This window comes from Monosiga brevicollis, genomic scaffold (assembly GCF_000002865.3).
Source record: "Monosiga brevicollis MX1 MONBRscaffold_5 genomic scaffold, whole genome shotgun sequence".
Classification (NCBI taxonomy): domain Eukaryota; class Choanoflagellata; order Craspedida; family Salpingoecidae; genus Monosiga; species Monosiga brevicollis.
Genome location: NW_001865042.1, coordinates 1393164 through 1420633, shown reverse-complemented (window position 1 = coordinate 1420633; position 27470 = coordinate 1393164). Strand labels below are relative to the sequence as shown.

At 54.6% G+C, this 27470-nt stretch overlaps 9 protein-coding genes across 9 annotated transcripts in view; 5 read left to right on the top strand and 4 right to left on the bottom strand.

The window, feature by feature from the left end:
• Positions 1–2453, top strand: part of MONBRDRAFT_31767 (uncharacterized protein) — a gene marked incomplete at its 5' end in the record, with an annotated part of 3826 nt that extends 1373 nt beyond the window's left edge. The window contains 2 exons of the mRNA XM_001744352.1: positions 167–280; positions 413–2453. Of these exons, the coding sequence (XP_001744404.1) occupies positions 167–280; positions 413–2364 (2066 nt within the window). The 3' untranslated portion in view covers positions 2365–2453. The remainder of the gene's footprint in view (positions 1–166; positions 281–412) is intronic.
• Positions 2454–4760: 2307 nt separating this feature from the next.
• MONBRDRAFT_6884 (uncharacterized protein) lies at positions 4761–6975 on the bottom strand (the record flags this gene model as incomplete). The annotated part of the gene is made up of 5 exons (XM_001744156.1): positions 4761–4879; positions 5480–5549; positions 5654–6064; positions 6345–6532; positions 6612–6975. 5 exons carry the CDS (start codon positions 6973–6975, stop codon positions 4761–4763), a joined length of 1152 nt encoding a protein of 383 aa, XP_001744208.1.
• Positions 6976–9503: 2528 nt separating this feature from the next.
• Positions 9504–10143, top strand: MONBRDRAFT_3202 (uncharacterized protein; the record flags this gene model as incomplete). The annotated part of the gene is made up of 2 exons (XM_001744351.1): positions 9504–9699; positions 9836–10143. Coding segments are annotated over 2 exons (504 nt in total), but the record flags the coding sequence as incomplete, so codon positions are not given.
• Positions 10144–11536: 1393 nt separating this feature from the next.
• Positions 11537–11809, bottom strand: MONBRDRAFT_15569 (uncharacterized protein; the record flags this gene model as incomplete). The annotated part of the gene is made up of 1 exon (XM_001744155.1): positions 11537–11809. One exon carries the CDS (start codon positions 11807–11809, stop codon positions 11537–11539), a length of 273 nt encoding a protein of 90 aa, XP_001744207.1.
• A 1863-nt stretch (positions 11810–13672) lies between these two features.
• On the top strand, positions 13673–14161 carry MONBRDRAFT_6882 (uncharacterized protein; the record flags this gene model as incomplete). The annotated part of the gene is made up of 1 exon (XM_001744350.1): positions 13673–14161. The coding sequence occupies one exon, from the start codon at positions 13673–13675 to the stop codon at positions 14159–14161; it is 489 nt and encodes a 162-aa protein (XP_001744402.1).
• A 363-nt stretch (positions 14162–14524) lies between these two features.
• MONBRDRAFT_24040 (uncharacterized protein) lies at positions 14525–17641 on the top strand (the record flags this gene model as incomplete). Its single annotated transcript, XM_001744349.1, has 9 exons — positions 14525–14829; positions 15161–15473; positions 15589–15673; positions 15794–15955; positions 16073–16277; positions 16431–16482; positions 16596–16670; positions 16813–16895; positions 16984–17641. 9 exons carry the CDS (start codon positions 14525–14527, stop codon positions 17639–17641), a joined length of 1938 nt encoding a protein of 645 aa, XP_001744401.1.
• A 295-nt stretch (positions 17642–17936) lies between these two features.
• Positions 17937–19835, bottom strand: MONBRDRAFT_15612 (uncharacterized protein; the record flags this gene model as incomplete). The annotated part of the gene is made up of 6 exons (XM_001744154.1): positions 17937–18071; positions 18155–18562; positions 18697–18978; positions 19049–19182; positions 19287–19503; positions 19578–19835. 6 exons carry the CDS (start codon positions 19833–19835, stop codon positions 17937–17939), a joined length of 1434 nt encoding a protein of 477 aa, XP_001744206.1.
• Positions 19836–20151: 316 nt separating this feature from the next.
• Positions 20152–23231, top strand: MONBRDRAFT_18360 (uncharacterized protein; the record flags this gene model as incomplete). The annotated part of the gene is made up of 9 exons (XM_001744348.1): positions 20152–20265; positions 20499–20717; positions 20826–20865; positions 20940–21105; positions 21283–21557; positions 22245–22347; positions 22441–22767; positions 22928–23043; positions 23172–23231. Exons 1-9 carry the CDS (start codon positions 20153–20155, stop codon positions 23229–23231), a joined length of 1419 nt encoding a protein of 472 aa, XP_001744400.1. The 5' UTR covers position 20152.
• Positions 23232–23710: 479 nt separating this feature from the next.
• MONBRDRAFT_31764 (uncharacterized protein) lies at positions 23711–26926 on the bottom strand (the record flags this gene model as incomplete). Its single annotated transcript, XM_001744153.1, has 16 exons — positions 23711–23907; positions 24016–24084; positions 24194–24340; positions 24432–24497; positions 24621–24692; positions 24826–24870; positions 24959–25026; positions 25122–25222; positions 25321–25415; positions 25541–25786; positions 25885–25933; positions 26024–26094; positions 26193–26339; positions 26478–26542; positions 26622–26661; positions 26792–26926. The coding sequence occupies 16 exons, from the start codon at positions 26924–26926 to the stop codon at positions 23866–23868; spliced, it is 1458 nt and encodes a 485-aa protein (XP_001744205.1). The 3' UTR covers positions 23711–23865.
• Between the last annotated feature and the right edge of the window lie 544 nt (positions 26927–27470).

The following is a 27470-nucleotide window of genomic DNA, read 5'->3' as shown; positions in this document are numbered from 1 at the left end:
TCCCTCGCTCGATGCATCTAACGCTCCCTCACGTTCCGCGTTTTGCTTGCAGAGGATGTGCCAACCAGATCCGACGGTGGGCTCGACACGGCACTTTATCTTTGCTGGACCGTTACAATCTTCTCCTCTTCCATCTCACCCCTTCTTGGCATGATGCGTTTGGCAGGCACAGCAGCGGACCCCCCAGACCTTCCCGCCGATACTGCGAACGGTGGTCTTGCATATAACACGTTTGAGGATGCCGCCAATACGCTGCCCCCGGCTGAAAACGCGGACCAAGGTATGAGCCCTTGCCTATGAACATGCCTCCAGCGTCAATCCCACTTTTCCTGCTGTTTTTGAACATTTTTGTACCCTACCATCGCAAAGTGCACCTTGCCCACAACTGCCGTTGCTTTTGGGGATTCTATAGAAGATGGTCTCACAACTAGCATGGAGGAAAACAAAGACCAACTGGTGCCAGGCCAGGCGCTCGATGCAAATGAAAAGGCGCAGGCTGACGACATGAAAGCACACCTGTCAACTGAAGATGGTAGAAGTGACGTTGAGAGTGTCCTGTCGGCCGATCAAGCGACCAACCCCAACGATGATGAAGCTCGTGAAGAGGCTGCAGAAAATGCCTATGTCGCCGACGGGAATGACAAAGCGCTTGCCGTCGAAGACAAGGAACTTGTTCATGCAGCGGCTGCTGGTGAAGAGAAGACTGCATCTGCTCTTGAGGAAGGCGAAGCCGAGGTTATTGCGGCCCATTCCAGTCTTGACACTGCCACGAATGGTGTCGACGGCACCGAGACTGCCGGTGGCCCTGACAATGGTGCTGCTGACGGCTTCGTCGAGAATGGTGCTGCTGACCGCGCCATGAATGCGCTTGCAGGCGCACATGAAACATCTGCTCAGAGTTTTGCCGACGACACCAAGGGCACGGCGACAGACGCAGCGGATGACGACGACGACTACGGCCAGGTTGAACGAGAAGAGACGCAACAGGCCGCTCAAAATGACGCAGGTGCAGTGCCGGCAGGTGATTCGCTTACTCAAATGATGGAGGAGGCTGATCCCGTACAAGTAGCCCAAGAAGAACGGATGCAGGAGGCTGATAAGGCGTTTTTAGTTGAACCAGAGGATCCCGACGATCGAGAATCAGAAGCAAAAGCACAGCCCGACAGCAATGCCCTTCTTTTTCCAGCCGGTCAAAAGCCAGCAGTGGATGGAGAATCACCTCTCGCCGACGGTGACACAAAGAACGCCGCCCAACAATCCAATGACGGCTTTGCCTCAGAAGACAATGGTGCCTCCGATCCTAACAACGGTTTGTCTTCCCAAGTTGATCACACGCCATCTTCAGAAAGCGCTGGGGCCGCAGATCGTGTGGCAACTGAAACTCGAGCAAGTGAAACTGGTGTCACGTCGGTTTCAAACCCAAACGAACCCTCTCAAACAGATATCCCCGCTGAGCAGACCGACGATGCCCCCGCTGAGGAGACCGACGATGCCGCCGCTGAGGAGGCCGACGATGCCCCCGCTGAGGAGACCGACGATGCCGCCGCTGAGGAGGCCGACGATGCCCCCGCTGAGGAGACCGACGATGCCGCCGCTGAGGAGGCCGACGATGCCCCCGCTGAGGAGGCCGACGATGCCCCCGCTGAGAAGACCGACGATGCCCCAGCTTCAAAAGGGCAATGGGAAGATGATGCGGCTATCTCGAAGACCGACGACGCTTCGCTAGACGATGCCAATCCCCTAGGGGATGGGGATTCACCCTGGAGCAAGAGGCCGCTGAACAAAGAAGACTTGCAAAGTAATAGGCCAGCACAAGGTGGTGACCATGAATGGCCTGCCGATTCGCGTTTCGACACGGGCAATGCTCCCGACCGAGAGCTTGAGAATCAAGGCGAAAAAAGCATGACAGAACGGGGTGCTGCTGAGCAGTACCCTGACGAAACAGCTGGCGGGCATGATAACATGCCAGGTCAAGAGCCCGAGCAAGACGGAAACGCGCAAAAGAGTGATGGCTACAACAACGCCTGGCAAATGGAGAACCCAGAACGAAGCAACCCCAATGGCTGGCGCAGCGATGAGCAACCGGACGCCGGGCGGCCCGACATGCATGCGTTTGCCGTTGAAAAGAAGTTTGATTCCGGGTTGAATTCTTTGGAAAGCGCGACCCACGCGCCCATCGAGGGTGAAGATGAGCTTGCCGATGAACAAAGCTCCACTTCCTCCCTTCTGCTCACTTTGACTGTTTTTGCTCTAATCGGTGTTGCTCTTGTGTACCAAAGAAAGGTGCGCCACATTCTCGGAATTGGAAATCAGCGCGCGGGTCGTGGCTCCAGCAACTACTCACGGCGTCAACATCGCAAGTAATCGCCCATGTCTCCCACATGGCTGGGCTTGTTCCCGTCAAAAGCAATCCGGACAACCAATCGAAGGATCGATTCTATTGGCCTTTGCATTTCCCTGGCAGTGTAAACTTTAAAATGAACCACGTCTTGACCAACATGACATGTTCAGCCATAGTGTCCAAACAAAATTTACAAGTTGAGTTTTAAAAATCGAGACGTGACTGAGAAGAAAAAAAGCAACAAGAGAGCACGAGCGCAAACCACTTCTCTCCTATGCCGTCGAGGTGGGAGAGCCGACCATAGGAAAAGGATATAAACTTGTGGCGGCCAACAGCTCGTCGAGTGAGGAGCGCAGGTTTGATGCCCTGTCAAACCGAATAACACTTCGTGTGAGACGAGTGAAGATACAACTTTCATCACGACCGCCAGAACGGTCAAACACAGGCCCGGCAAAAGGATCAGAGAATCAGACCGGCGGCGTTTGGCTTCGGCGCGTCGAAGGCGAATTTGACTCGTTACTCGCTGCCAGGGCCAAGAATCCTAAGTATGATCCCGGCATAAACGCCAAGACCGATTAGCTTGGGCACAACGCGAAGGCGGAGCAAAAGCAGTTTTTCGACAACAATGGCTTTGATACCAAGCGAAATGCGCGTCTTTGAAGGAGATGGCTTGGGGCAACAGGTAATGCTGTCCGTGCCCACTGCTCCAGCCGGAGGGCATCGCGAGGAGCCGTAGGTTGTTCCGCATCTGGAGCCGACTTGCCGCCACTGGTGGCGAGCGGCGATATCAAATCTGTTGGAGTCAATTCACCAGGATCACCAGCACGGGAAGATGCGGGTGCGCTCGGACTGGTAGGCAAGGGCGAAGCTGGGCCTTTGGGTTCGGGACTTGCACTTGAATGCTCTGTCTGTCGGACAGGGCGAAGCAAGCGTGCGTTGGCTGCTTTGAGTGCTGAAATCTCGCAAAGGCAAAATTTAAAACTTCTTTGTCTGGATACACACACACACACACACACACACACACACACACACACACACAAACACACACACACAGAGATACGCAGTGACACGGTGACACAAACCTGCAAGAGAGAGGGCGCCAATTGCCCGAGGCGTTCATTATCGAGAAGGTCAATGCAGCGCAACTCGGCGACGAGAGAAATGGTTGGCTGCACATCGATCATCGCAATAGGGGGTGAGTGTACACCTCGACACATGAACAAAACTAAGAGCAAGAGGGAAGTTGCTCAATCCACGCTGACTCCCTGTCTGCTTACCCAAGACCAACTAGCTTGGTATTCGAGACCCTCTTCCTCCTATAAAAGTGGTTGAAACGGTGGATTAGCAACACAAGACACCTTGCAGCACACTGGGCTGTAGTCGTGGCATCTGCTAGTTTGATCGGTTGCCAAAGAAGTTGGGCCATTGCAACCTACCACGGCTGTGTGCAAGTGCGGGGCAAGCACAAGAAGCTGAAGCTCATTAAAAAAACGACGCGTATCCCCGTTGACGCGCTGGGCCAGGTGCAGGAGGCGTTTTGAAGGTATGGCTTGTCCCCGAGAAGCCAGTAAGAGCTGTATTGGTGCGAAAAGATAGCCCAGTGGCCGGTGTGAGCACATGCACGGGTGTGAAGTGGGAAAAGGATTATCTACATGGTCAGATAATGTCAAAGACGTGGGAGCAAGTTTTGCGCGGCAGCCACGCGCTTTTATACCTCGCCGTGCAACGCAAGACGATGAGGAGATGGACGTTCAAGGTGAATGACCTTTGGCTTCAGTCCACTGTCCCGCCATGCACTCTCGTCTGCAAAGAATTATGAATCTGCGTGAGCACTTGCCGTTGTCAACTCTGGGGCGAGTGTTCGATACGGGTCGGCGGGTTCTTACCTTCCGCCGTAATAACGATGGGCCGTTTTGTTTCCTTTGCTAGCTGTAGCAACGAAGGCCAAAACCCCTATATCAGCGAGCACGTGCGGAATTAGACAATGGTGCCGGTAACGACAACACGAGCGACAAGCGCAATACAGTAGCCCATACGACAAAAGTCGAGCTTACTTTGTCATCATCAAATATTTGATCCACATCTTCAATCAGTATCAGCGCAGCATCCAGAATGGCCACGTTACTGCTTCCAGGAGTCGATGCTGTAGTTGAGTTTTGACTCGATGCCTCCTATTCAACGCATTGTCCACAACCGATCGTATTTAAAAAAAAAAAAAAAAAAAAAAAAAAAAAAAAAAAAGAGCCAGTGTGACGGCCGCACATCAGAGCACACCTGTGAAGAACCAGGCTCGCCGCTCGGAGTGACGTCACTTTGACATGCCACTTGGTGTGATGCAACGGCCTCGGAAAGAATGCGCGTCAACTGCAGACAGGTGAAAAATAATGGTGAGGAACCACACACTCAACTAGCCAGACATTCACATTTCAAGCTTGGCACGCACATTGCGACCCGAACGAGAGTCGGAGCTGTTGATTTCCATGACAGCAAACTCCAGCTCCTGAGCGCACGCATACAGAGTTGCCGTCTTGCCCGATCCTACAATGAGACAAGGCCAGTCATGACGGAGGTTCCTGTCAGAGGGATGACTCTAGAGTCACATGCGCATCGAAACCAACGCACCAGTAGGGCCGACTAAGGCCAAAACGCGATTCTCTGCCTCTTCTTCCTCATCATCTGATTCAGGATGACCCCCCAAATTTCGCAAGGTACGCTGCACAGGGCACCAACAGCATGCCGCGGCCACCGATGGCTTGAGTGGAAACGAAACCAGCAATTGATATGGTCACATGGTTGACGGGGCGGTTGTAAAACGCGTTGAGCGGGCGTACATGAGGCATGACAAAGTCATCATCGCTGTTATCTGCGGCTTCGTCAGACACGACAAAGGCCGGCTCTTGCCGCACGGTCTTGGGCTGTCGGCGTGACTTGCCCTCCTTTCCGGCCGTACCATGCCGGCCAATCAAGCTGGCAAGCCTGCTTTTGGCTGTTTGCAACCAGGCCCGTAACAACCGGCCTAAAGACCCCCGGCAAATTGAGGGCAAAAAAAGTGAAAAAAAAAATCAAAACGAAAATGACGATAGGCACGAGCCAAAGTACGCGACACGTTCTACCGCTTGCGCCTTCCTCGCTGCCTACCTTGGCGGCGATTATGAATGAGATGATCAACGCGGCTTGGCTGATAGTGAAGGCTCCATACGGCTTGGTCCTACAGCAAAACACAACCACCGTGTATCCATCCGAAGGTTAGCTAGCAGCTTTGAGTGAGTGCACCAGAGGCGAACAGGCAAGACACTCGGAAAGATGACAGACCTTTTGCGGGTGTGTATGGCTGAGAGGCATGTAGTGTCCTTCATACAAAGCCGTGGCTGCCGCGAGACCCATGTAGCCCGAGGGGATGGGAAGTGGATCGGCCAACTCGATGACATCTGGACCAGGTGTTGGCGCTGTCATGCCCAAAGAAGCACGCAGGCGCGACACATCACATAGCCCCAGAGACGAAGCCTCTCGCGTCATTGTCGTGAGATTTTCGTGCGTGTTACTCTGCCGGTGACGGGTCGGAAAAGGCAAGGTGTTGCTGCACGCTCGCGGTGATTGGGGCGTTGCAGAAGACTCCAACAGGCAGCGCCCGGGCCATGGGGCGGGTTTAGCCAGCTTAGCCAGGTCAGCCTGGTGCGTCCCATCGGGGCCCATTCCATCGTGTCGTAGCACTAGCGTCATTGTCTGTGTCGGGCCAAAAGTCATATGGGATGGAGAAAGAGCACGTGAATCGGCACGGAATACATTGGAAGAATAGGTGCGTGGAAGGAGCTTCGGACCTTTTCATATTGCTTGCCAGCCGAGAGAGTAGCATGCAATTGACGAGACGATTCACGCTGTTGGTGGAGCCGCTGCAGATGCCCAGGTTGGGCAAAGCCAAAGAGTGAATGAGCACATAACATACTCTTTTCGCTCCCTCACAAACCATGATTGACATGAGCCACAGGGAGTCCTTAAAACACACCTCGCGACGAAGCTTGGCTGCTTCCTTTGCTTTGTCCTCGCGCGTCATGAAGATGGGTGCGGCCTTGGTAGGCACCGCTTTGCCAGCAGGCATTCGAGCAGGCACTTCTCCTGCATTTGCGTTGGACGTCGCACCAGCAGCCACCTTGCTCTTGCGTTTGCCTGAGGCGCGCTTGAACAAGGGTGCCACTGGCAAGACCAGAGAGTGAGTTGACAAAAAGGAGAAGTATACAAGCGAAGGCGGGGTCCCTGAGAGCCATTGGCATACCCGTGCTTGTTGGTTGCCTGGGTGCCTCGGCGTTATCTGGTGAACCATGTTTTGAGCCGGCAGCTGTAGAGTCACCAGGAATAGTATCAGGGCCGGGATGGCTTGAAGCAGTCAGCGGCGGGCCGCTTTGGCCAGCCATGGACGTGTTGGCAACGGGAAGGCTGGCGGCAGGCGGCGGGCCTGGCGGCAAGGGGGGCTTCTTGGGCCGGCTGTTGCGTTTTCCGGCTGCTTTCTTCTGGGCGGAGCTCCGAGTGGTCCGCTTGGGCGGTAACGGGTGCGACGATGAAGTAGCTGCTAGCACTTGTGGCATGGCTTGGGGGAGGCCGCCTTGTAACGACACGGGGCCAGTGGCTGCTTGCGACATGACAGCTGGGGGCGGCGCGGCAGCTTGAACTGGAAGTGCCATCTGCTGAGAAGGAGGGGCGAGGGGCTTGTGTGTAAAGATGGGGGCAGTCATTCTTGGCTCAAGAGCAGGTACTGAGCCAGGTGGAGAAGCAGCCTCTGCTGGAAGACCAAGTGCAGAATGAGCCAAGTATGACCCTGGCATCAAGGGGGGGTATGCAAAAGGACCGCCATTTGACAGGAGTGATCCGCTGTCGGCTGGCATGTGAGGTGGGGCCAACCCCATTCCACCCCCGGGCAAAGCAACCTGGTAACCCCAGTCATTGTGACCGGGAGTGGCAACGGAAGCAATGTGTTGGCCTCCCGCTGCTGATGACGCAAGCGAGGAAATGTCGGCTGGAAAGGGATACTGCTCCGCAAGCTGCTCGGGAATTCCAACCGGCGTGGTCACGGGCATTGGCATGGGTACCGACATGGGCACTTGAGAGCTGGCACTCATTGCCGCCTGGCCACCGGGCAGCCCGCTCATCTTTTCATTTGTCACAACCCTAAAACCTGCCACATCTTCTTGACCGCCACGATCTCACCCTCGACCTTGACCTTGAGGGCCTGGACCCCGTCCTTGACCTCGTCCTCAAACTTGACCTCGTCCTCGGCTCACACACGTTGCCCGTCAGGATGGCAAAGTTCAATCTGACGCCCTGTGTCCCCGAGTTCGTGTGCTGTGTGTGACCGTCTTACTGCTGTTTGTGCTTCAGACGCATAACGGTCATAAATCCCCCTTTTCATTTTAAAGAAGCACCAAGAGTTTAGATCCGAGAGGGGGCCTTCGAAACGAACGCGCAACGCCATAACGTTACGTGTGTTGTGAGAGAAGAGAGAGAGAGAAGAGAGAGAGAGAGAAGAGAGAGAGTGAATTTGAGCGAGAGACACACACACACACACAGCTTGTGAGAGAGAGAGAGAGTGAGAGAGAGAGTGAGAGAGAGAGGGAACGGCAGCGCGGGAGAACGTGTACTGACGGACGCGTTGACGTTTGACGGTGCGATTAGTGGGGACCATTGAGTCGAGACGACTGGCTGGGTGGAGCTTGCTTGTCATCAACGCGGTGCCTTAAGACGGTACTGGTACGGCTTGATCGGCTCGAGGGAGGCGGGGGGCGGGGGGGGAATGCTTTTTGGAGCTCACTCTCAAAAGCAACTGGCTGGCTACCCCGCGGTGGCTCGGTGTTGTTGCCGCTCACGCGTGCGCAGTTGTTCTTGCGCTTGGACCTGTAGGAATACTTTATTCAAGTCGGACGCTTCTTGACCCGTATACCGCACCAACATGGTGGACAAGGACGAGAAGGTAGATGTGCTGGCCTCCAACATGCTCTGATGGTGGTTTCACCTTGTCCTCGCGAAGGGCAAGGTAAGCACAGACCAGGCCTACGAGTGCGATTCTCACAAAGCACTTGATACTGCATTGCATTGCATTTAGATCTGTTTCGAATCTGACCCCGTCAACTTGCAGCGACCCCCCGTGCAGGGCTGCCTCCAACTTCTGCGTGTGGTACGTGCTTGTACGAACGTGTTTTGTCGAGAAGAACCACCCACGCCTCTGTTCTGGGCCCGCTGGCCGACCTTTCTCGACCAAACTGATGGAGCCTCTTGACAACCCTCAGACTGATGGCGGCGCTCGCCGTCGCATGGAGCTGCGCTGGCGAGCGGTTCAGGCTTCGGAGGCGGCATCGCTCGGCGTGATCAAATACGAGATCCCCGTCAGCGAGGTCACGGGCTACCAATGCCCCAAGAGCAACCAGCTCATCATCATCTCTGAACGCCGAGGCACCTTTGGCCCCCTCGTTTTTACCAAGGGGAAGGAAGATGTCGATCGACTGCTCAAGTGGATAGCAACCGCTGACCCCAAATTTGCTCGCAAAGCACAATCCGTGGGTGTGCATTCGGTAGGTCGTGCGCTCCTGCCAAGGGCCAATAGGCCTCCATACACGCCCGCCCTTGCACGCACCCCACTTTGATACTTGGATGATGACTCGGACGACAAGCACAGTCACAGCGGACCTTTTGAGTGGCTCGCTTGTTCAGCTAACCTCCAACTTGTCTTTGATTTGCGCAGCATCAATGGGCCATGCCTTTTGTCAAGTTGAACCAGTATTTTTCGCGTATGATGAACCCCGACAACGTCATCAACACCACAAATTTCTTCGACCCTGTCATGCATGAACCAGAGACCCCTACCGCGGCCGATGATTCGGGAGACGCTGTCTGTCGGCATACAACCCAAAACGATCTCGGCGAGTTTGATGTGATGGAGATTCACGAGCTACCTGAGCCCCCTGCTTGTCTCCGTCTGGCGCCGCTTACTCTGGAAGAGGTGCATCAGCAATTTGACGAGAAAGGTCAACTCAAGGATGAAGCAGATTTTCGTCGCGCAGTGTTTGATCACACCCTTCAAGATGAGGCTCGGCCGTTTGCCTGGCGCTTCTTCTTACAACAACCCATGAAACCAACCGCCGAAGAGATGGAGGATCAACGCGAGCGCTATCAACTTCTCAAGACCCAATGGCAGACGCAATCCGAATATCAACTCGCTCGCAATTCACGTCTACGCGAAATGATCCACAGCATTGACAAGGACGTGCCCCGAACAGATCGCCACCTGCCAGAATTCAAATACGAGGATTCAGCAGGCCTCACGGCCGTCCGCGAGCTTCTTCTCGCCTACCTCATGCTGAACTTTGACCTCGGTGCGTGCGCCTGCTGTACTATGCCTCTGTACCGCCTTTGCGCAACTTTTGCGCCCTAAGCTTGCCACCCCTTGCCTCGCGACTCCGCCGCTCCCTCTTTCTCGGCTTTCGCGTCACACGACACTCGATGCCGTAGGTTACGTTCAGGGTATGAATGATATCGCATCAGCCCTTTGGCTTGTATTTCGGGATGAAGCCTTGACTTTCTGGGCCTTTGCACACTGGATGGAGGACCTCGAACCGCTCTATGCTTTTGATCAGCATGGCATTGAAAACCAGTTGAAGCTCGTGTCCACGTTGGTTCGGTTTGTGGACCCCCACCTTATGCATCAGCTTGAGCGAGCCAATTCCACCCATTTTCTGTTTTGCTTGCGCTGGCTCCTGGTCTTTTTCAAACGCGACTTTGACGTCTCTGGTGCACGTAAAATTTGGGAGGTGCGTGGTTCAAGAGTGCGCGCTTTTTGCTGTGTTGTGCATCGACTGGCTCGTGTATTTTATTTTATTATTATTTTTTTTTTTTTTTTTTCCTGGCTCGGTCAAAAACATGGCTCGCTCATTCCTTGCCTTGTGACAGGTCATATGGTCGCAGCATCTCTCTTCACAATTTCAGCTTTTCATCTGTGCGGCCATGTTGCGCTCTCAGCGCGACGCCCTCATGGCACTAGATGATCCCCAGCCGGAAATCGTATTGCAGGTATGTTTCATATCATCCTGCTTGCACTCCAGGTGGACCGAGAGGGGAAACACAGGCCAGGCCAGGACTGGCAGGCTAGCACCCGACGTGCCACACCTTGCCTGATATTCTGTGCTTTTGTGCGCTTCTAGATTGCCAACAACATCCGGGATGGTCTTGAAGCGGACGATATCATCCAAGCTGCTAGCCAACTCTTCTGGCAGGTGAAAAAGTCAAACAACGCGCCAGAAGTTTTAAGACCCGTATTGAAAACGTGGAGTGAGCGCTTTCCTGAGCCGGATGCGTAAGCATTGACAGGCAGTTTGGGTGCCGCCCCGCAACCTTCAAACCCCCCTCGGGGTATCCCCAAAGCGACCAGTCTTGTGTGTTTTTGCTTTGTTTTTTTCGTGTTGGCGATGATTGGAGACTGCACGAGTCGGTGACTAGTGCAATGTTCAATTTTTAGGTATTCACTTTGCACACGCACTCCCCTCATGCCGAGTTCCCGGGCGCAGCTGCTGCTCCTGTCGCTTGGCGTCGATTGCGTGCATGATGGGCATCGTAAATATCCGGCTTCAGGCCCCGACAAAGTGAGCAGTAGTAAATCGATCCCAAACCCTCTGGTGTGTCACTTGGCGGCGTGTCTGCTTCGCAAGCTATGGGAGCCCCGGCAGCGTCGGGGATTTTTGAAAAAAAGATTTGCACGCAACAGAAAGCGCAGTCAAACAAACGGATTAGCAACGCACACACCCCGGGGCAAAAAAAGTGTGCATACCTTGGTGGAGCTTTCGTTCGCATATGGTGCACTGAACCAATGCTGCGCTGTCTTTGTCAGGATCGTAGGCCTTGACACAGACGGGACAGACGTGCCCAGCATCAAACTGAACGTGGCAAGGCTTGCAGACGGTAACAATGAAACGTTTGCTCCCATCCGCTTCCTTCTGAGTCTAAGCGATAAGCGAGAGGAGAGACGGAGTATCGTGAAGCATGCGCAACGAGATGCGTAAAGCATCACCTGCAAGGAACATGATCGGCAGCCCAAGGAAACGATGCCACGTACCACGTGGTGCCACTTGTCCCCGTGATGATCAGTTGCACCACACGAGTCGCACTGGCCACAAGCCTCACACACCCATCGACCTATGACGGAGGCACAAAATGGGGTCAGTCACCATGGGTTTGTAGGTACGGCCTCAACTGCTCTGGCATGGACTTACCACGCGGCGTGTGGTGAAGGCCCACACAGAAAGTATGATAACCACGATCGCATTGATCACAGAACAGCAATTTGTCGTCGTCAGTCGAGTCGCCGCATATGCCGCAGGCCTTGCAATCCATACATTGCCATTCGTATGTACGAATCTTGTACACTGCTTCCTCTGGCAAACGAAGACAGCTGGGATGTCCCGTGCCACCACATACACTACACGTCAGCATCTCTTGCATGTGCGGCGCTCCCTCACCCAGCCCCTTGCGCTGGCAGACGGTGCACACGTCGTCTGGCCGCGGCACCGCCATGATCTAGTGTTGCCGACCAGGTTTGTCAGACAAGATGACAGACCGTACATCCGAATTATGAGTTTGGGTCGACTTACGCGTGGGACTGTGAGTGCACGCTCGTGCGCACGTCGCAGCACCAAATCTCGAGTGATTTGGGGAATGTCAAAGACATGCTTGGCTTTTTTCAAATACGATAGCGCGCTGGTCGGCGCTGAAGCAGCCTCAGGAGGCGCGACGCGGTGCCTCTCGATATATTTTTCATACTCGTCACCGAACAACCTGCGTGCAAAAGTTGACATGACGGGGCCCGTGAGCTGTCGATATAGCGACAAGGCGGACAAGCCCACTCAAGATGAGACATGCAGATCCACGCAATTCTAACCGAAGTACACCATCTTGTCCTTGCTCCTTGAACAGGCGCACCGGACGGCGACAACTTTGAATTAATGACAGCATTTTGGCGCGGCGCGCGGCAGAATATTGCATGTTCTATCGCAGCATAAAAATTGAGTTGCTCGCAAACACAAAAAAGAGCCATCCTCGCAACGTCGGGGCGCGGACCTGGGTTTCGATGGCCTGATGGCGGCGATTGTCGCGCAAGCACTGATGCAGGATTGCTGTATTGTAAGCGTGTGCTTGGGCGGCGATGGAACGCTTGGCCTGGGCGCAACGAAGCCATACAAGATGTCTATCTCGCATTGATGCCGCCATGCCGTGTCACACGTGAATGAGTGTGGGATATCGTGCATGCAATGGGGCCACGGTGCCCAGGAAGCAGTATGGGCCAACGTTCAAAGCGGCGCGTTCTGTGAGGCATTCCAACGTACGGGGCAGTGGGCTCGCGCGTGGGCTCCTCGTGAGCGGTATGCGCCAAGCCTGTCTCGTTGGTGTCGCGTCGGCGGATCATCAGCTCGTCCATTCGTCGGGCGCGTGTCTTAGCGAACTGACCCATGCCCAAGATGGCATCGGCATCAAAAACACGCACGCCCCGAGCTAATTTTTAACGTGACGTTGATTCAAACAAACGTGGGCGTGAGATGAGGTGAGATGGGGTGAGATGCAGGGTGAATTGGGCCTGGTCAGGGTGGACTGGGTCTGGTCAGGGTGGACTGGGCCTGGTCCGGCTGGTTAGCATGCGCTGATGCTTGCCACCACACAGCCAAGCTCATGCCACGTGCAGGATCAGCCTAACCATGGCAAGCAAAGTCACAACTCACAGTTCATTGAGGTCAGGGGTGAGATGAACTGCATTGCTTCAAGGGTGGCCACTTCTGAAGGTGAGGCCATGCGGTGTGGGATTTCTGCCATTCCAAGGCAAGCGCGAGGAGCAGCCAATAAGCAACAAGCCAGGGTTGGTCGATACCACAAGTGCCATGGTCATCGAGCAGAGCGCGAGCCTACTATGAATCGTCACGAGTTCCTCAGGAGTTGCGCTCAAGGCCAGCGAAGCCACGAGGGCTGGTGTCCACCATTTCTATTGAACATGACACAAGGGAGGGCCGAGTCAAAAAGATAGGGGGATGATGGCAAGATGAACGGACTTTGGTGATGGCAGCGCGATGGGACGGATGAGGCACCTTGTCCAGCTCGTAGGCAGGCAGACTATCGTGATCACGCGTACGGAGATGCATTTCGCGCTGTGGTGGTACTTGACTGAGCTGTTGGAAGCGCTCGGACAGGACACGACACACCTCGCTCTGTGATTGAGAAACCGTGGGCAACCAGCCAGGCAGGACATGAGTGTGAAGGCCAGTGCGAAAAGAGGGAAGAGGATGGGATATCTGACAGCGACATTCTGCCATGGTGAGTCAGACGCACAGTGGTGCTGCAGGCAGCTGTGTTGATGTGATTGATGAGGCCGGTGTAGGAGCGATAGGCTTTGACGCAGCTTTCATTGGGGCAGACAAATTCGAGCTCATCGTGGTGGCGCTGCAGAGCGGTAATTTGGCGCATCATTCTGGGGCCCAAGCAGCGGCGCTGAAAACCAGCTTCGTGAAAACGAGCATCCTCCAAGACGTCATCGGCTGCCAACATGGGGTCACGTGTGTCCCCGTGCAGGAATCGTGGGGCGACCAAGGCTTGCCGACCTTTGCGCCGGGGCATAAAGACCTCCAGCTCGTCAATGGAACCTCGAGAATAGGTAGAGATGGGCATGTGAACGGCAGTCAGCTGGACAGTTTCCACATCCTGTTCATCTTCAACGTGTGCATCTGCCGATGCCGCAATAGCGACTTCAGCTCTATGCCCACCCATGTTGATCTTGGACGAGCGGTATCCTGGCTGACGTGAGCCCGAAGGTGGCGGCACAATTGATTGCCGTCCTCGCCAAGTTGTGACTCAGCACAGCCCCTGGAACTTGTTGCAGCAGACACCGCTATTCCGCCATGCATCTCCTGGCCCCAGCCCCTCCAAGCGAGGCGATTCCAACACCCGCCGCCGGCACCCACACCACCGACACCCGGGTCGAGTCGCTGCCGTTTTGAACCCGAAAAAAAAAAAAAAACAGAAAAACCGTTAGAATGCCTCTACAATAACTCGACTATCAGCAGCAATAACCACCGCCGACAGCACACACAAACCTTATTCGGTTCAGCACAAACCGAAGTTTTAACTACACCAACGCTGACCGTACTGGTTCTGTACCTGTTTAAAATGTGGCGGATGTTACACTATACATCTCTCTATCGTTTGGTATCACACACACACACTCTCTCTCTCTCTCAAGCTCTCAAGCTCTCAAGCTCTCGTTTTCTCTCTCTAAATCTCTCACTCTCAAACTCTCTCAAGCCTCAAGCTCTCTCTCTCTCAAGCTCTCAAACTCTCCTCTTTCCCTCAAACTCTCTCTCTCTCTCTCAAACTCTCTCTCTCAAACTCTCTCAAACTCTCTCTCTCTCTCAAACTCTCTCTCTCTCTCTCAAACTCTCTCTCTCACAAACTCTCTCTGTCTTTTGGTTTTTGTAACGGCTCTCTCTCTCTCTCTCTCTCTGTCTCTGTCTGTCTCTCTCTCTGCGCCGCGCTCTCTGAGTGTGTGTTGAGCTTCTTTCAAGTGTCGCGCTTCATCGCGCTCTTGCAAGAGTCAACAACAGGGGCGGCCTGGGACCGAGGAGATAGGAGCTGGCGGTGGCGGTGGTTCGGATATATAAGCCGAATTTGAAGGGAGCAAGGCACAGCAACACACATGGCGGACCCAGCATCCCCACGCTCGGCGTCGCCGGCTCGTGAGGCTGAGGAGGATGCGGAGACGGCAGCCAGCGCCGTCGTGACTGAGCCGGTCGAGCGCCGGTATAGGCCAGCCAATCTTCTTCACATCGGCGCCCACGCCGACACCAACGATGAGGCAATTGCTAGTACCGGCACCGAGGGTGACTTGGGGCTGCGCCCCCTCGAGCCTCTCACCCAGGAATACATGGACACCATTGTCCAAGATCCCCGCTTCTCCATCCGAGGCGCCTGTGAGCAAATGACCAGCCAACGAGATTTTCTCCTCTGTACGCTACCTGACCTGCACTATCTTCAATGTCCAACGCCCTGGTGCTCGCGGACCTTTCGCACCCCTTCAGACCTCAAGACCCACATGCGACGTGAAACTTGCATCCCTCACGTACGTGTCTGCAACATCGCCCCTGCCCTTTCAACCCGTCTCAACGGCTCGTTTCGTGCCCCTCCTGTGTACCCTGCTTGGACTCATACCGTTGAACCTCCCACCGCGTTCAAAGGCGGTCGTTCGGGAAGCCATTACGACAAAGGCTGCCGAATGGGTTGCGTGCGGTGGCAACATCCCCAAGCCACGCTGGGCTAAACGTAGGTATTTTTTTTTTCTCATACACCCCTTTCAAGCCTCCAGTCCTTACGCGCTCAGCGGTGCGCAGGCACATGTCTGCTGTCGGTGCTCATATTTTTCATGCCTGCCTTCTACCACAGTTCGTCTGCAAGAGGATATGGGCGTGCGCAAGTCTAAGATCATGCCCGCGTACCGTTGGCCGCAAGAGGAAAGGGATGGCCCGTGGATGACCCCCCTCATCCACATGTGCCTTCTTCTACGACGTTCCTTCGATGAGACTTTGCAGATGATGCGTGACGCTCGTATGTTATCTTCGTAAACGATCAGAGAGGATCACAAGAAATGGAAAGACGGGAAGTTTCCCTTGTTGTGCCTTCGGCTCGCTGTGCTTGACCTGAACGCCGCCGGCTCAATTGCAGACGTTAAAGTGCGCGTCATCAAGCACCGAGAGTTCGCCTACGCGCAACGTTCAGGCATTATCCATACCAATCTGGCTGCTGCAAGCGGCGGCGTCACCGTCGTGCAAACCGATGATGCCCTCGAGTACCTCAAACAACATCACCCCGATTTGTGGACCGCCGAACTCGTCGAGCAGCAACGTTTAGCCCCGGAGGTCCAAAACCAGTATGTTCTCGATTGACGCCTGCCCGGATGGCTGGTCTTACATTGGCCGTGCTGAAGAATGCGCGCCAGCGATCTACATTCCCGCACTTCTTACAACAAAGGGCCACAATTCCCATCTTACGACTGTGTACTCTTGTCTCGCACTTTAATCAGTGATATGAAACTTTCCCAACAAAGGAGCGTCATTCGAAGCATGGCCCAACAGGTATACAGGCAACTCTGCGCAAGTTGTTCGCCGGTCAAGTGCTGATGTTGCTTGCATGAGGCGGCCTTGACCCGTGTCGCCACTCACTCTGCTGTCGCCCTTTTCCGCCTTAGGCCTCCGCATTCAATGGACAGCTGCTTCAGGGATACGAAGAGAAAGGGCTCTTTGTGTCCAGCACCCACAGCGCGGTATGCACAGCGGCAGTCCATTAAAAGTTTTTCCCCCAATCTTTATTTGTCTGATGTGCGACGTTTGCATAGGTCCAGCATACTTGGCGTGCGCACTGCCTTCGACCACGCACGCTACCACACTCTCGCTATCCCGTTGCAGTTTTGCAATGGCAGTATCATGACTGCTCTACCAGGCATGTTGCACGAGTCGCTTTCACGTGCTTCGCCCGACGTGCCTTGCCCGTCCGTACACATCTGCAACTCCATGGCTGATGCCGACCGTTTCAATTACACTCCTCACTGGTGCTCCCGTTGATCTTGACCCTGGCAGACATCCGCGTGCCTTGAAGGACCCAGAAATCCGTGATGAGTTCTCGGCCGGCTTTCCCGAAAGTGTGCTCTTTGCCTCGGATGAAGGTGTGGAGGACGACGTCCTGGAACAACCTGATGAAACAGATCCCAAGCGTGTGCGCCTCGATGAGCTTGCCGCAACCTTGGCCCTGCCAGAGAATGGCCTCGTTGCCGGGACCCCATACAGTGGCCCAGGTGCCTTGGCCCCCCACACACCGGGGAGCTACCGAACACATGGTGCCAGCGCCGTCAACACGCCCTTGCACAACTGGAGCTCCGCTACCTCAAGCCGACGCGGCTCGGCCGCAAATACCCCCATGAGTTCCGCCCGGCGCAACTCGCGTGCGACTCCCGCCAGCAGCCGTGCGCCCGTGCCAGTTGATCTAGCCATCGAGGAAGAGCAAAAGTATTTAGAGGCCCTTGCGCAGCGAAGTCAGCTGCAGAAGCAAGCGGTTGACATGTCTGGCCCGCAGCAGCTCGAACTATACTGGACACTGGCGCGCCTTGAAGAACGCTCCGACATTCGCGCCTACATGCAGGCCAAGCGCTTTTTGCCCACGGTGGTCTCAACCTTCCCATTTTCAGACCCGACCGCGCGGCGCATGGCCAGCACCGGCCGCCTGACCTACCCCGCATGACGTGCCTGGGCGCAGAAAAAAATAAAAAAGAATCAAGAATTCGCCATTCAATTCCTCTCTGGCCATTTGTGCCCGGCAAGTAGAGCAACGTGCACTTTTCTGGCCCGCTTGATTCAATTGATTCATCTTGTTCATCTGCACAACCGCTCGCATCTCACCTACAAGAACGGCTCGAAACAGTCAGACATGCTGGATGCACGCGGCTGCATTAATGCCCGCCGTATCCTCCTTGGCAAGCGCCTGGCGCCTTGGTCTTGCGCCAGTCAGATTTGCGTCCAACTGGAGGGCTAGCCATTTACTTGCCAATACAAAATTCAGAAAAAACAATGTCAAGCATTTCGTCCAGTTTAACATGACCAGTCAGGTGCCCCAGCTCAGAGAGGGCATATCGCATCTCTTCGGCCATGAGGACGCAGTCGGCGCTCAGCGCCTGGTGGGGGATCACGGCAGCAGGCAGCAGAGGGTGAGGCCGACGCATGGCTCTCTGCTGGCCGTGTACAAGGGGCCGTGCACTGAACTTACCAAAGCCTGTTCCAAGGCCTCCAAAGCAGCCGTCAGATGCTGCTGATGCCGGTGGCGCACGACCGTTGGCACTTCGCCAGAAGCGGTATGACATAGGGTCTCGACGGTATCACCGAGCACAGTGGTGAGCTGGTCCAGGTTTTTTCGTTCCAAGCAAGAGACGCTCAACACGCCCTCACTGAGCTCCATTGATAGAGGCTTTGCGTCGCACTTGTTGACCACGCGAAGCAGATGTGGGGGTGTAGACTGATCGGCGTTTATTGCCGACCCATGGAGGCAAGCACAGGGAACTCCGCCCTGCTTCAGTGTAGAGCAGCACAAGCTTTCGGGGTTGGTAGCATCTTGAAGGCAGATGCGAACGTCAGCGTTGGCTGCTGCCTCCTGAGCTCGACGCACCCCCTGGATCAAAAAAACCAAGAGGACGATGAATAGCAGTGTGCGCTGAGCATGTGAAGGGGGGTATGGAGGCAAAGTTCAGGCAAGCAGAGCCCAAACTACCCGGACAGAATTACCCGCTTTTGCTCAAGACCCACCTCTTGCTCAACGCGATCCACTTGATCGCCAAATCGAATGCCAGCCGTATCCACAAAGATGACCGGAAAACCGCGAAGCTCGAGGTCAACGGTCAAAAGGTCGCGCGTTGTACCCGGAATATCCGTGACAATGGCGCGCTCCTGGCGACAAAAATAATTTAATAGCGAGGACTTGCCCACATTGGGCAACCCAGAGAGCACAATGCGCACGCCATCTCGCACTCGTTGTCCTGCCCGACTGTCTGCAACATGGCGGCGCATTTCTTCCACCATGTGTCCAACCTTACATGCGCAGCCGTGAGAGCTGACGTCGCATTCATCGGGAGAGGACCCGGCAAGACGGCGTACAAACCTTTTCCGAGGCCGAGGAAAAGGCGTCCTCTTCGATGTTCTCATCCTCACTAAAATCAATGTAGGCCTCCAGGAGAGCCAGTGCATGCAAAAGCTCTTGGCGCCAGCCCAGCAACAACTTCTGTGCATCACCCTCTGAGAGCCACCGTCCCCGGCCCACAAATGAGCATTGATGCATGCGCTCGCACGAATGCCGGCACAACGCTGGACCAGAAGATCGACAGGATCGTTGCTCCTACCCAAGTGCCGGAGCGCTTGCTGGCGCTGCGATGTGGTCTCAGCTGAGATGAGATCAGCCAAGCCTTCGACTTGGGTCAGGCCGAGCTTGCCGTGCGCAAAGGCACGCTTGGTAAATTCACCAGGTGGGGCAGGCGCAAGCCCTTGGAGACGCCCCAGGGCATCAAGCACGCCTGCAACGACAGCACGACTGCCGTGTAGATGCAGCTCAACCACATCCTACAAGAACAGGCCCACCAGTGAGCCGCGACGGCAGTGCTGCCAGGGCTGTCAAGAGAGAACCACAATGGTACCTCGCCGGTAAAGCTGCGTGGCCCAGGAAAAGTGAGGACCAGGGCCTGATCCAGCAGGTCATCAGTCAAAGGATCACTCAAGCGAGCCACAGTCGCTTGCCGGGGGATGGGCAACGCCCGCTTTCCCAGAAGCTGCCCCGCTGCCGCAAGGGCTTCGGGGCCAGAAATGCGAACAACCGCCACACCAGCCTTCCCTGGTGCTGACGATAGCGCATACACCGTCGACGCCCCCGATAAACCACTAATCCCTCGACCCATGACCCCGATCCAACCAGTGAAAGCAGCCCGCCTCAGACCCAACGTGGTGGTGGCAGCTGCGCCTGCCCGGCGCCAAGCCGCCCACATACTCGCGGTGGCCGTCACACCCGCTGCCCCCTTCAACGCGCAATCGAGAGAGAGCGCGCGCGAAGAGCGAGAGAGCGCGCGAAGAGCGAAGAGCGCGCGTGAGAGAAAAAAAAAAAAAGAGAGAGCGCGCGTGAGAGAGAGAGAGAGAGAGCGATTTTCTGTCCGAAGCTTGAATTGTCAGCATATGTAATGACAAGAGCTGATCTGGAGCACATTTGTCAACCAGCACGATGGCGGCGGAGGTCACCGAGCGCGATGCCAAGGCGGCTTTCCGAATGGTCAAGCGCGCCCGTGATCTGTACATTGCTGACCAGGATGAAGTGCCCGTGAAGCACGATGGGAGGTGAGCAAGACTTTCGGGCCCACTGGTTCAAAAGGGTGCGGCACAGCGGTTTTGGGTGAAAACCGTCGTCGTTGTGGATCGTCAGAACGCTTCGTGCGGCGCGACCCAATGTGCCGCAGCTTTTGAGCCGGGTGACCGACCCAGAGCCGATGGTACCCAATCTCCCATTTGATAGACCACTCACGACATGTCATACCTATGTGACGCGAATGCTGTTGTTGCACCTGCATTAGTCGGGCGGCCAAGGTGGCTTTTAAGGTTCAAAGCGAGTATGCTTCCGTCCAACATCTGCCGGCACCGGCTTCCTTGAAGCGCAAGACGCAAAGCGCTTCTGCAGGCCCTGCTGCGCCTAGCGTCACGCCGACCGTGGTCCTCAACAATGGCAAGGGCGACAGTAGTTCATCCGGCCCGAGCACGCACGTGGGCGCCATCGTGCCCGTGCAGGCCAGCGGGTGCGTATCGTACGCTGGGGGATGTTCGCTTCAGCGTGGCCCAGCTTATCAGGATCAATCTCACCGTCCCGTGTTTGAATCATGCCCTTGCTCCTTTCTTCCTGTCAGCCCGAAGCTGAGCTCAAAGGCACTGGCCATGCGACATGAGGTGCGACATTGCGCCATGCACCGCACGCCAGCTTGGGTGTGCTCACTGCGAATCGCTCGCTGTGCCTCCGCTAGGAGACGGGTGTGCCCAGCTCGCGAGCACTGGCTATAAAACAACGGGTCCCAATGATGCCCAAGCCACAATGGCACCCACACTGGAAGCTGCATCGTGTTGTCAGCGGTCACACTGGATGGGTCCGGTCCATTTGTGTGGAGCCTGGAAATCAATGGTTTGCCACTGGTATGTCCACATCTGATCCATCTATTTTTTGAATGAGCGCCACGACTCGTGGAATCCATGGCGCACCCCGGGCTTTGTGTTACTACTGTACATGTTATCCTTCTGGTCATTTCGGGAAGAGTGCCGCAATTTGCAGTGCTCTTACTTACAAATGCCCTCATGCCTTCATGTCTTCAGGCTCCTCGGACCGCACCATCAAGATCTGGGATCTTGCGTCAACCGAGCTGAAACTCACGCTCACGGGCCATATCAGTGCCGTGCGTGGCTTGGCTGTGAGCGATCGTCACCCGTATCTCTTCTCCGTTGGCGAGGACAAGACTGTCAAGTGCTGGGATCTGGAACAAAACAAAGTCGTTCGCCACTACCACGGCCATCTCAGCTCTGTCTTCTGCCTGGCCGTTCACCCGACTTTGGACATCCTCTTCACTGGCGGTCGCGACGCCACAGTTCGTGTGAGTACCTTATCGCCGCCCGTCCGGACTCTGTCGCGGCGTGTTCGCTCCGGTCACTTTTTGGCTGTGCCGCACCCATTTAATCTTGCTGTCTGGAAGTGCCTGCGCATGCTTTTGCCTCTGGGCATTTGCTTTTGTGCGTTCTTTGTGTGTGGATCTGGGTGTTTGTGTCTCCATGCGTTTGACGTTTATGAGTGTGTAAGAACTCTTTGGCTTGCCAATCGTTGTTTCATTGGAAGCGTGCGCCGTGGGCACGGCTGGTATAGCTTGCACCATCATCACCTCTCTTGAGATGAACAAATGGGCTTGCATGTGTCGGGAACACCGCAGGATGAGCTATCGAGCCATTTATGGCCGCTCAGCTCACCACTCGTCACGGTTTCACGATTACACGGGACCAGGCCAAGACTGAAGGCACACTTTTTGTTGTTGTTACTGTTGTGATATCTGCTTCCTTCTCTTGCTCATTCCTTCACCCACGACGTCCTTCTCTCTTCGAGCCTGGATTGCTTGTGGGGAAGGAACGCTGTGTCAGCGGGCTTGACTTTCGGTGCTTCACGCTTCTGGAGGCGCGATGGAGCGTATACTCAAGCCTATAACCCACTTTTTTTTTTTTTTTTCAACCAGTCTGCTACTGCGCAGTGGTGCATACTTGCTCACCTACAGCTGCTGTCTTGCATGTCACAGATGTGGGACATGCGTAGCAAGGCACAAATTCATTGCCTCTCGGGTCACAGCAACACGGTGGCCTCTCTGGTTGCGCAGCCTCTGGACCCTCAGGTCATCTCTGGTGAGTCTGAAGTTTGCCTTGTCCTCTGCTCATCACAGTTTGATGGAAACAGCAGCTTTGCAAGCCTGTTGCTCAACAGATCGTATTGTGTAGGGTCCCACGACTCGACCATTCGCCTGTGGGATGTCCGCATGGGTCGCAGTTTAACAACATTGACCAATCACAAGAAGAGCGTCCGTGCCCTGACCCTGCACCCCAAGGAATTCACTTTCGCCTCTGGCGCACCAGATAACATCAAGCAGTGGTATTTGCCTGATGGCAAGTTCATTCAAAACCTGAGTGGCCACAACAGCATCGTCAACGCCCTCGCTGCCACCCCGGACAATGTGTTGGTGTCAGGTGCCGACAATGGCACCCTCAACTTCTGGGACTACAAGACCGGACATCGCTTTCAGCAAATGGAGACCCTTCCTCAGCCTGGTACGGTTGTTCTGACACACTGTGTTGGGCAGTTTGCCGGCTCGGCTCTTTTGCTGACCCGACAATCAACACCATCATCATCATCATTATCATTGTCATTGTCATCAATGCCTTCGACTCATGACATCATCTCACCCCGCGCCACCACTGTCTCGAATAGGCTCTCTCGATTGTGAGTCGGGCATCTACGCCATGACATTCGATAAGAGCTACAGCCGCCTGTTGACGGCTGAGGCCGACAAGTCAATTAAGATCTACAAGGAGGATCCCGAATCGGTACGAATGCAACGGTTTCTGGCTTTTGGCTTTTTGAATTTTTCATTTTTTGGGGGGGCGGGGCGGAGAGGGTGTTATGATCATGATTTTGACTCGCCTCATCATCTCATTCGCACGTTGCCATGTAGACGGAGGAGCGTGATCCCCTCGACTGGAAGCCGACGCTGCGCGCCAAAACGCGATTCTAGAGAGTGAATGCGTATGCTGTGTGTGTCTGTGTGTCTGTGTTTGTTTTTCAGCCTAATTTCTTCGAAGTGGGCTGACTTTGTACTGTCCAATCAACAAAATTTATTGATTTTTTTTGAGTTCCCTTTCCCTTTGATCACTCGCGAGTTAACAGCCCAATTAAAGTAGGCATTTGGCTATGAAACATTGATGATGCTTTGGATGCCGCTGGCTCGCTCGAAGCTTGAGGTGAGAACTTTGAACTTTGAATCGAACTACATCAGCCACTTTTCAAGGGAAAAATAAAATAAATAAACAAAAACAAGAAAAATTCACCACGACGTCGAAAGCACGGCTTTGACGCAAACAAATAATCAGAAGGTTGCCAAGAATATTTAATGGTTGTGGGAGAGGGGCCGCACCGAAACAGTGATTCGTGTAACAATTCGAGGATCATCAGCAAAAATAGAACGACTATGATCAACGTTGAACAGAAACAACTCGAGTCAAGGAGTAAATTCCGAAGCTTGGGAACACAAGGCAGAAGGCTGACGCAAGCACGCCCAAAACAGTGGCAGGTCTTCAGAGAGCACGAGCCCAATGGGCCTGGTTTTTTTTTAAAAAAAAAAAAATCTTGTAAAACAAATGACGAAATGATCACGGAAACTGTTCACGCAAGTTCTCCCATACGGCTGCCAACTATAACATGACCAACATTGCAAGGGTGAGAACGGTGCAAAACACTTTTTGCAGTCGAGTATCTCGATGGGCAATCTTCGTCCATGACGCTGACGAGAAGTAACTCACTCGCTGGTGGTAGGCGACTTGATTCTCAATGTGCAGCTTCATGGAAGCGTGGATGTCATTCAACAAACTCTACGTTTGACAAAGACGACGATGATTCAAAGAAGGCAATGCTTCAAAGAGGACACAAGGAATTTCTGGCGATTCAACAAATTCAAGAGGCTACGCTCAGCTCCCTCACCTCATGGAGGTGACGCATCTCAGCCATGACAACACTGGTCGCCTTTTCGCAGGTCTGGCGGAGGTTGTCAACCTGGTCAACCTGTCCATCTTTGCCCTGAGCGCTGTTGTAGTCGGCATACAAGTGGTCGTGCTGCTTGTAAACAGGCTGCAAGATGAAAATCCAATTGTGAGATGACTGATTTATAGTATCGATGGAACAAACAAACCACCTTGGCTTCAGAAATGAGCGTGCGCACCTGCAATGCCTTGAGCAGACCTTGCTCGTGACGCAAAAAGCCCAAAAAGTCACGGCGGTCATTTTCCTGCATTACACCGGCCATCATCATCATCATCAACCCGCACACATTGGATGAGGTCTTGCAAGAGCCGTTGGACAATTGAGCCGGGCAAAAACAGAGAACAAAAACTGGGCCCCGGCCACACACCTCTTGCTCCGCAATTTGAGCGGCGAGCGTTCGAATGTTGTCACCCACATAGGCCATGCGGTCCATCATGTTCTGTGGTTCAGCACGAGTGCCCATTCCCCAAAACAACAACCAGAGGCAGAATGGATGTGAGCTCAACATCGGCCAAACACCAGAGCAGCACATCGGGTGAAAGTGCGTGAACTATTCTGAGGGCGAGACTGACGTCCATCTCTGCTGGAGACTGCTCCTCCCACCAAGGGGCATATGACTAAAATATGCGCACGCGTTGAGCGGGACATGGCAAATGAGGCTCTTTGTCAATCTGTTGTGGGTAGACAGAAAAGCTGTGTGCTTACCGGGCGCGTGGCCGCTTCACCAAGCTTGCCCATGGTGTCAGCCAACTTGGTGAGATGTTCAGCAGCCACTGCATGCCAGGCGAGGTCCCGGTGATGTGAGGGACTGTTGCAAAAAGGTTGAAGAAGCGCAATCACGAGGTAGGCTTGGAGAGGGTGGACTCACCGTGGTGCTGCATCAACAGGGCATCGCACTCGTCGCCAATCAGCGTTAGCTGCTTTTCGAGCCAAGTGTGAAATGTTTTGAAGCCACTAATGACCTCTCGACTAAAAGCAAGGATGGGATTCGTGAGAAACGCGATGACGCTATCCTTGTGCCGGCCAGTTGAGCAGCATCGTTAGAGGCTGGATTTTAGCAAGCGTACCCATCCGACGGAGGCAACTCCTCCTGATATACTTTTTGCACAAAGGTGCCGCTCTTGGCCTCACCCTCTGCCTGGCGCTTGCCGCTCTTCCAGTCCTAGAACACCCAAGCGACATTCATATTAAGCACTCGACCCGACCAAAAGCAACCTACCCCACTCTTAGACACAGACATATTTGGAGTGAGAGAGCAGAGCGGGTTAACACACTGATGAAGCACACCTTTTTGTCTGTAGCGGTGAGAAAGTGACGAAAGACGGAAGAAGCACCAAGGACAGGGTGCAAGGCTACCCGATTCAGCATGCGCTCGAGCTTTTGGCGTCGATACTCGACGAAATTCTTGCTGAAGCGGCCCGAAACTTGTTTTTCAGGAAGAGGCGGGATCACGATGCAGGGGTAGAGCTCGACCAGGCGCTGATGCAGCCAATCAAAATGCTTGAATCGGCGCATGACGGTGGCTTGCGTTGTCTACAGCCAGAACACACCAACACACATGATCACTATCAATGGTTCGCTTTTAAGAGGCTCTGGTCGGAGTAAAATCACGGGCACTCGCATTCACGGACCGTGTTGCAAATTTGGTAGGCAGTAAACTTCTTCAAGCCACCAAATTTACTGATGGGTGTGGGATCGGGGCAGGATCAGGCGTGTTCGGCGGCAAGAGGCAAGGGACAAGTGATCTAGCAAGCTCGTGCCATGACCAACCTTTCCTTGCCTTCTTGAGCAGACACTTCGAGCGTAAAGGGCTCTTGACTAGGTTGCCAAACGTGCCCACTCTGGTGACAAATGAAGCGGGTGAGCAACAATGACTCGTGCAGCCTCTATCGCGCGCATGCCTGCTGTGCCGAGAATGACGAGAAGCCGGGTCACTCACCAGGATCACACAGGCATCAGCAGGGGCGTCAGCAGCAGAGGTTCCAGGTCCCGGGCGAGGCACGCTCGAAGCCATGGGGGGTGCGGCTGAGGCGGCCTGAGGCACGGCTGAGACCGGTGCGGCCGCGCCCTGGTCATCTGCAGCAAGCTGGCAAATCGACAGCCAAGATTGGTCCATGGACCAAGGGTGAGAGGTTGGTGGAATCGGCGATGGAACGGATAACCACATGGGCTGTTCGATGAAGGCATCGCAAGGCCGTGAGCGAGGCAGTACGGGCATACATACCACCTCCACGTAGGATTCGGGGAACAGCCCATGCTGACCGTTGAGCTCACCCTCCAGCCAGCCACCTAAAGAAAGCCCATCCGAAAAGCATTGTATCAGGAAGAAGAGTTGTCCTCCAGGCGGCTGCAGAAGCGTGCCACGTACCACCAACGTCCAAGCGGGTCACATTGATGATGTCTCCCTCCTATCGGCAGAGTAGAACAGGCATGGAGGTTGGGTGAGCTGCGGCAGGCTAATTCTTGGCAGGCTAATTCTTGGCCGGCATGGTCATCGATTGATGAACAATCGCGCAGAGCAAGCAGACATATGCTCACACGCAGGGGTAGCTCGACTTCGTTTGTCGACTCGAAGTCATAAAGGCAGCGCGCGCGCGCGAGAATGTCCTCGGGCTGCAGCACGTAGGGGCCAGTGTCCTCTTCGAAATCGTCATCCCAGTCGTCGTCGGCCATGACGAAGGTGGTTCAGGCTACGGGCTATGGGGATAATCGGGTTGTTGTTGTTGTTGTTGTTGTGAAGCAACAATTCACCGAGCTGGGTGCATCAAGGGCATCAAGGGCGAAAGGATGGAATGAGAACTGGCTGGCGGGGACGTAGCGAGCTACAGCGACGCCAAGTCGAGCGGCAAGACGATAATACAAGTATAAAAAAAGAGGACAACAGCGCGTCACTCAGAATCGCTCTGGCATCAACTCTATCGGTACCACGAGGCGGCACAGTAGCACACCCACGAGCGCGCAATGCTGCGCCAGTTTCTTACCGGTCAACCACACACACACAGACTCTCAAGTCCGGATGACGAAAGTGGCAGGCAGGCAGGCAGGCAGGCAGGGCAGGCAGCGCCAAAATGTGAGAGAAAGAGAGAGAGAGAGAGAGAGAGAGAGAGAGAGAGAGAGAGAGAGAGAGAGAGAGAGAGAGAGAGAGAGAGAGAGAGAGAGAGAGAGAGAGAGAGAGAGAGAGAGAGAGAGAGAGAGAGAGAGAGAGAGAGAGAGAGAG